Source organism: Brassica oleracea, chromosome C2, assembly GCF_000695525.1.
Source record: "Brassica oleracea var. oleracea cultivar TO1000 chromosome C2, BOL, whole genome shotgun sequence".
NCBI classification, from domain to species: Eukaryota; Viridiplantae; Streptophyta; class Magnoliopsida; order Brassicales; family Brassicaceae; genus Brassica; species Brassica oleracea.
The window spans coordinates 13,785,939-13,793,966 of record NC_027749.1 but is presented as its reverse complement, the minus strand read 5'-3'; the positions used below and the strand labels follow the sequence as shown (position 1 = coordinate 13,793,966).

Here is an 8,028-nt window from a genome sequence, read left to right as displayed (position 1 = left end):
TCTGGATGCAAAAATTATATAAAGTATACCTTTGAGCCGGACACAGTTGGCTGACAGGGGCGGATGACACTTCACAAATAATGGGAATACACGGTTAAATCTGGATACTAAGTGGAACGAGTTTATTCTGACAGAGAAAAATTACTCCCATTTTATGGACCCGCGGTCGCTCCGCTGAAGACATTTTGCTGGAAAATACGATGTCCACCAAAAATAAAGCACTTTTTATGGCAAATAGTGACAGGATGCATGACCGTCAAGAAGAACATACAAGCAAGAGGAATCCAAGAAGATATATGTTTTGCTATATGTGGAGCACCAGAAGAGTCAATAAAAACAAGTGTTTTTTTAATGTCCACCAGTGGTTCAAGTTTGGGAACTCTGGAAGTACCCATCAAATCCAGACATCTTTCATGGACAATCATAGTTTGCAAATATAGATTATCTATATTGGAGATCGTTTTCCATTAAACGTATGATCATCAATTTGCATGAATACTTTGGTACATCTGGAAGAGACTAAATAATAAAATGTTTAGTAATATGGATATTGATCACATGGATACTTTTAAATTGGCAGAAGTGGAATCATTAATTTGGGCAGAAGCACATGAATCAATAACATTGAGGGTTACCCAAAATAGGGAGGTGGCAGACAGTACTCTACTTTATATCCCGGGAAGATGGTGTTTTATGGATGGATCATGGAAAGAACATGATAGTCATTTGGAGCAGGGCTGGTATAGTACGTTATAGGGCTTTGATAGATTGATGATGAGGGAAAGTCTATCACCACTTCATTCTGAAGTAGAATCTTTCATATGGGCTATGAAACGCATGAGGAATTTATGCCAATTTCAGGTCACATTTGCAACAGATTATTCTCAATTGATGAAGATTTTTTCGGAACCAAAAGAATGACCAGCTTTTACAAGTTATTTGAAAGATATCAAGATCATGAAAGAAAGTTTTCACAACATAGAGATCACTCATATACCAAGAATGCATAATTCAATAGCGGACAGTCTAGCACGCAATGAAAGAAAACAATCATCGTTCATCATTCATATGGATGTAGAATTACCAGTTTGGTTTGTAAAGTTTTCATGAGTCTGTATATATTAATGACAAAGAAAAGCAAGAGAGGATATGTAAATCTAGTTACTGTTATTAAAACGTTTTAGAAGACTATTTAAGTTTACCGTCTAATAAATTTTTATTAAATTTAATAATAAATAATATAAAATTACTTTTATAAATTATAATTATTAATATATTATATTATAAAATTTTATAAAAATAAAATAATATAAATCTTACTATTTATAAATGTATTATATTATATATATATATATATTTAGTATATTGTTAATTTGTAAACTTTTAGACCGCCAAAGTAATAATCTAGGCATCTCATTGAAATTCTAGGCATTGAGTCTCCAGCATCATGCATGTTTGTTCTCTGCTTTTAAGTTTTGTATCTATAGATTTCTCATCCTTTCACAGTCCAATTTGAATCTCCTTTGTAAGGTTTGGAGAGGACAATTTTTTGGTCTTCGGTGGTGAGAGAGTGACAGTCTTGGTCCATGGATCTGCACTCAGATCTCCTTGTATGTGGTTTTAGTGGCGACGGTGGAGCTTATACACTGACATTTTCCTTCTTGTGGTTTAGACCAAGATCTAATTTTGAATTTTAAGTGTGCTCTTTGTGGTTCTTGTCATTGTCAAGTTGTGTTTCCTGTTCTAGCTGGTATACACTTCTTAGTTTATGCTTTCTCTTTGGTGCATAATTAAAGGTGAGGATGTAGGTTTTATTGATTTTTGCAGTTTGTTGTTGGGTAGTTTAGTTATTTGGAAAAGGAAATCGTATATTGCTTTATCTTGTGCGCGGGCTTTGGTTCCTTTGTTTCCCTTCATCAATGTTTTATGTTTGCTGGTGTTATTGGAATTACTTTTTACAAGTTTGGTATCAATTCTATATTTTGTTTTTCTTCTACAGCTCGTTGGAGTTCATTGGTGGTGGTTTTCGGTCTACTTATCATATCGTGCAGTTTGTTATCAATCTTCCCAAAGGGGTTAGGCATTGCTCCATGTCTTATGGTGGCTTTTATCTAAGGATTAATGGGTCGTGTCTAGTGGTGTTTAACTTTGCCACATTCAGAATTGTTATGAAGATCAATAACATCCATAAGTAGATTAGGAAGCATCATTGGAACTCTAAGCTGCTTCAGCTTCTCTTAAGTTAACGGTGCTGATGTTCCCACTGGTATGGTACTATATTTGATATTTTGGTTAGCTTGACATGCTTTATTTTCATTCTTGGTCTTATTGTTTTCGTTGAGAATGAAAAATCATAGAAAAAAGGTCTTAGTCATCAATTAATTAATGAGAGCCTCCCCTCCGCTTACAGGCTTGCTTGAACTTCCCTTTCCGTAGTAGTATGACTCAATAGGTCTTATCTTGCTGGATTACGAGACCCCATGTTCCATGTTATCGGTGATAGAGAGGTGGTTTCTCAGCAATTTGAGAGGAGGTAGATGTATGGTGTGGCTTTCCATTGACATCAACGATATTCGCGTGAACAGTTTTCCAAGGGTTTCAGAAGTTTGTAAGCTTATGACTAATGTTGGGTTCTAGGTTTGAAATTGTTATTTATACTTTGTAAGACTTAAGCTTCTCTTTCTTTTGCTTAGAAATTTGATTATGGATAATTTTGTTATTTTTACGACTTTGTTTCTTTGTTTTAGATTCTATTATATCATTTTCCATTTATTTAATATGAAAAATCTAGATAAGAAAATAAAAATTAAGGGAGATCGGTCCGAAAGTCTATTGCGATTTATAAAAAAAGGAATGAGAATATTTTCTGTATAAATTGGTAAAATTTCCTTATTTTCTTTTCATTTATTACATAATACACTGAGTTATTTGGAAATGATGACTGAGTTTTATAATATTCAACAAGAGTTAACACGAGTATCATCGAAACAGGGTGGTAATTTGTGATTGGTTAAATAGATATGGCTACTTTAAATAGGTTTATATTGGTAGAGTGATTAAATTTCAAAAGTATATATTGTATTTAATTCGAGTTTTCAATTTTTTTTTTGTTCTGTTATAACATCAGTACTCGTTTTCATTTTTCTGCAAAAAGCAGAGCCCACCAAAAAGCTAAAAACCCTTAGTATTCATCTGACTCATCTCTCTTCATAAACCCCAAAACCAGAGAAACTAAACCAGCTTGAATCTCCAAAAAAAATCAAACAATTGTTTCTCTGGTTCTTATTGTTTCCTTCTCTCTCTCTTTTTGTTTTAAATAATAAAAACTCAGTACGGGGTATTTTTAATTCACTCTTTAATTTGAGTGCTTCTTGAAATGGGTGAGACAACAAAAGGAGATGCTACAAAACCATCACCGAATCAAATCTCCCCACCTAAAGATTCTTCACTTGATCACCAAACACTAAACCCATCACTCCTCCACCACCAACACCAATCTTTCCTGTCTTCTCCCATCTTCATCCCAACCGTCTCTTCTCCAGGAGCTCCTGTCATCCCCAAACGACCACGTTTCAGCTCTTCCGGCGGTCTCTCCCCACCTCAATGGAGAGCCTTGCCGTCACCTTCCACCGTACCAACCGCCTCCACAATCTCTTCATTACCGTCCCCTTCCACCGCCGTCATAGCAGCCTCTTCTACCGAAACCGCCGGATCTTCACCGCTGGTTCAAGAAGCTACAAACACCGAGAAACAACAACCCGAAACGGAGTCCTTTCAACATAAATTTAGAAAAGGGAAATACGTGAGCCCTGTGTGGAAACCAAACGAGATGCTATGTCTAGCAAGAGCATGGAAAGTCCAGTACCAAAACCAGAGAACCGGGTCTGGATCCGGATCCGGATCCGGGTCGGGCGAGGGAAGAGGGAAAACAAGGGCTGAGAAAGACAGGGAAGTAGCCGAGTACCTAAACCGGAAAGGTGTAAACCGGGATTCGAAAGTCGCTGGCACAAAATGGGACAACATGCTTGGTGAGTTCAGGAAAGTGAACGAGTGGGAGAAAGGAGCAGATAGAGAGAGGTACGGTAAGAGTTACTTCAGGCTCTCTCCTTACGAGAGGAAACAACATCAACTTCCCGCGTCTTTCGACGAAGAAGTGTACAATGAATTGGCTCTTTTCATTGGTCCACGTGTCAGAGCTCCGACTATTAGCCGCAGTGTGAGTGGCGGAGCTACGGCGGATGTTACCTTAACGCCTCCGTCTGCTGAGACGCTTCCTCCTCCTCTTCATCCACCGGTTATGACTTCAAGAGATGATGATATTAATAATAACCCTATCACTTCCATCGGTAAAAAAAACTTTTTATTTCAATAACGTTTTTGTTCATTGACTTGTCTAAGAGTTCATTGTTATATAGGAGTCACATTATTCAATACTGCAAATTTGGTTGTGGATTATGTATTTTTAATGATTGTCTATGCTTTGTATGTTCGTTTACTGGTCTATTGATTAGAGATGAAGGAGCATGAAATTGTCTAAGGTTATGTTTTTTTTTTTTTGTTATTCTTTCTATAATGTTTGAGCAAACTTAATTATGTACATTGTAGGAAGAGGGAAGAGATTAGCATTATCAACAGTTGGAGATGATCATCCTCAGTATCCGTATTCAAGCAACATTGCTAGAGGGTCAGGTTTATTCTCTAATAGATCATTGTACTATAATCCTTCTTGCGAGAGGATTCCTTCTTCTTCTTCATCTTCCTCTCTAAAAGATCTTCGCCGTGTTGGGAAAATACGGTTAACTTGGGAGGAATCGGTTAACTTGTGGGCTGAAGAAGGAGAGGTTGATTATGGGAGAATTAGGGTTTGTGGGTCGAGTTTCTTGAATGCAGATGAGCTCACCTACTTGGATGATTCCATGGTGGCTTCTACAATGGAATCTTTCGAAGATGGACCTCTCAAAGGATTTTCTTTGGATAAATTCATTTCTGGTCAACATCTTAAAGTCTTTGGGAGACAAAAGTCAACTTCATCATCTGCTCCTCCACTTTCAGGTAACACCCGCATGCATATTCGTTTAGTCATAGTTTGTTCAATTAAATTAGTAAGGTGAACATTGCAACGAACCCCTCGAATCTTATATAGTGATGAATTCTTAACGATATTCCAGTAATGATTAGTATCGAAAATAAAATGCAAAATTGATAAATACATATATTTTAATATTATAGAGCGAGAAAATGCACTAAAAATAAACCATTAGTGATAAATATACAAAATTAAAGTAGAAAAGGAATTCAATTCTCTAGTCTTGTGCTAATTTAGGTGTTTTGCATTTTTCAGTTAATGTGACACCTTTTGTCAATTGACCCTTGGTAATAGATATACAAAAATATAGAAAAACAATTTTGACAAAAAAAGATATAGAAGAAACTAAATGTTCTTATCGTATTATATGTTTTTTCTCCTTCAGTGAATATGGCATTTGATAGGGCTCAGCTTCCACACTCCGAGCACATTCACAAATGTAAATATGTTTATAACCTTATATCTCCAAAGCTAGTTCAATTTATATTATTAACTTATGAACTAATGCTAATATACAGCAATATCAACGTTGGAGTTCCAAGACCCATCAGAGCACTGCTTGAGTAAATTGCGGGTGCCGGCGGGGAATCTTCCGAGCATAACTGAGCTCGCACGGTATCTTCAAGAACCACCGCCGGAAAATCTCCGGTTTCCTCTTCGACTAGACGTTTACAATGACTTGCCACTGGGAAAAGAGCTCTTCTTCTCCACCTCCTCCACGGAGCTACTTGATTGTAGAGCAATCACATATGATATCCTCGGTCCCATAATGTCCCCCTTAAATATGGGTTTCGTGATCTTTAACAAAGACTCGCTGATACCGCTTTGGGAAGACTGCGTTAACCGAATGGTTTCAAAGTTTTGTGAAATGGTGGTTTTGCGTAAACCGGATTCGTCTTCTTGTGTTGAAAACGTCCAAGATCAGTGGCCTAACGTGATGGGATTTGTAAAAGGGTTTGGTTTATGGAGGGGAGAAGAGGTTGATAAGGTACGAGAAGGTGCACCTGATCCTTCTTCTCTATTGGTCGAAAAGATTCTTTGGTCGTACAATGATCTTCCATACATTCTTGGTTATCACGCAAAAGGGCTCACCGTAACGTTCTGCTCTTTGAGCCGCTCTTCGCATGATCGAGTGACCTGCACTGATCTTTATTCATTTGATGTCTCGTCACCATCGGACCGAATCAAGGCATTGGTTCCTTGTTACCGTCTCGCTTCTCTTTTACCTTTGCTTGCAGATCAGTGCACTGCGAGTCGTTTATGTTACAACGACTACGAGAGAATCAATCATGGAGATTTATTGACTGAGATGACCCCTCACACGGTGACTAAGTATTACTCAAGCAAGAGAAAATGGAACGTAACGAAAGGAATCTACGACTTTCTCGACCAACGAATTCCACACGCGGAGCATTTGGACAGGGCAAGCGAGAAGGATCTCTCGTTGAGCTTTAAGCCACGTGGAATCAGAGTCAAACCTCTAAATGTTGACCAGCTCATCGAGTCTCTGATGTGTGTGACGAGAGCGCTTGTTGCGCTTCACGACCTTTCGTTCATGCATCGTAACATGGGATGGGAAAATGTAATGAAAAGCGAGACGACGACAACATCGAACGCCGAATGGTTTGTTTGCGGGTTCGAAGAAGCGGCTGAGTCCCCACAGCTCAACCCGCACCGCCTTGCGGCACAGGAAGAGGAGGAGGAGCGTGGGAGACACGCGCCGGAGATGGAGAGAGGATTGCATGCGGTGAAAGTGGATGTGTGGGGAGTAGGTTATATGATAAAGACTTGTGGAGTGAGTAATGTTCCAAAGATGTTAAGAGAACTTCAAGGTAAGTGTTTGGAACCGAACCAAGAGAACCGACCGACCGCAGCCGATTGCTTCCACCACCTCCTCCAGGTTCAGCCTGCCGTTCCATCGTCGTATTAGTTTTTTTTTAAACTAGTCTCTAGTCGTTTTAAAACCTTTTCTGTTTGTTTCATACACGAAGGTTTGAACGTTCTCCGTCTTAATAATTTTCACAGCTTTGAACGTGTAGTACTTGATCCGTTTCGCAAGCAACGTTTCGTTTCAAATACACTATTTTGGAAATGAGTTATTGTTAGCATTTTATGAGCGTACTATCGATTTCATTAATTAAACTGTTTTAGGTAGTACTAGGAGTTAATCCGCGCTACGCGCGGAGCTATTTTGATTTTTAAATGTTAACTATATAGTTATTCATTTGAACGTTGTATTCTGAACAACAATAAAATTTTAAATTGTATGTTTGTGTGAATAGTAATTTCTTTAAAGAAAAACAGAAAACTATACATTTTTCATATAGATGTTTCATATAGTTTTCCATTTTTTATATCATATATTTACTTATTATTTAATTTTTCTTAATTTGTAGGGCAACTCTTTCAAATAGTCGTTTTTAAGTTTTTGTCACAAAATAGCCATCAATAAGGAAATGACCAAAATAACCCGTTTTATTTTGAAAATTTTAATATTTCTTTTTTATTTTTCAAACTTTGAAATCATATCCACAAAACTCCACCCCATAACTCTAAACCCTAAGTCTAGTTTATTTAACCTTATAGCATAGATGTATTTTAACTCTTTAATAAATGTTTAATTCAGATAAATATTTAATTTAATTTTTCTATTTTTTATATTGTATATTTAATTACTGTTTATCTTCTCTTATTTTGTATAGTTATTTATTATAAATTTCTTGCTTTTATATCAATCATAATATTACGATATATATTTAATATAATATTTTATTTCTTATATACTATATTTACTTATTATTTATTTTTTCTTATATTTTATACTATTTACTTATTATAGTATTTAACATTTCTATATGATTAATATTACTAACAATAATATTAAAATATTACATAATATTAAATTATAAATCTATTATAATATTAGAATAAAAATAAAATAT

At 36.4% G+C, this 8,028-nt stretch overlaps 1 protein-coding gene across 1 annotated transcript; it reads left to right on the top strand.

Moving 5' to 3' along the window:
* Positions 1–3,356: 3,356 nt before the first annotated feature.
* Positions 3,357–7,016, top strand: LOC106326463. Its single transcript, XM_013764438.1, has 4 exons — positions 3,357–4,346; positions 4,606–5,052; positions 5,472–5,525; positions 5,605–7,016. The coding sequence occupies exons 1-4, from the start codon at positions 3,377–3,379 to the stop codon at positions 7,014–7,016; spliced, it is 2,883 nt and encodes a 960-aa protein (XP_013619892.1). The 5' UTR covers positions 3,357–3,376.
* Positions 7,017–8,028: the final 1,012 nt, after the last annotated feature.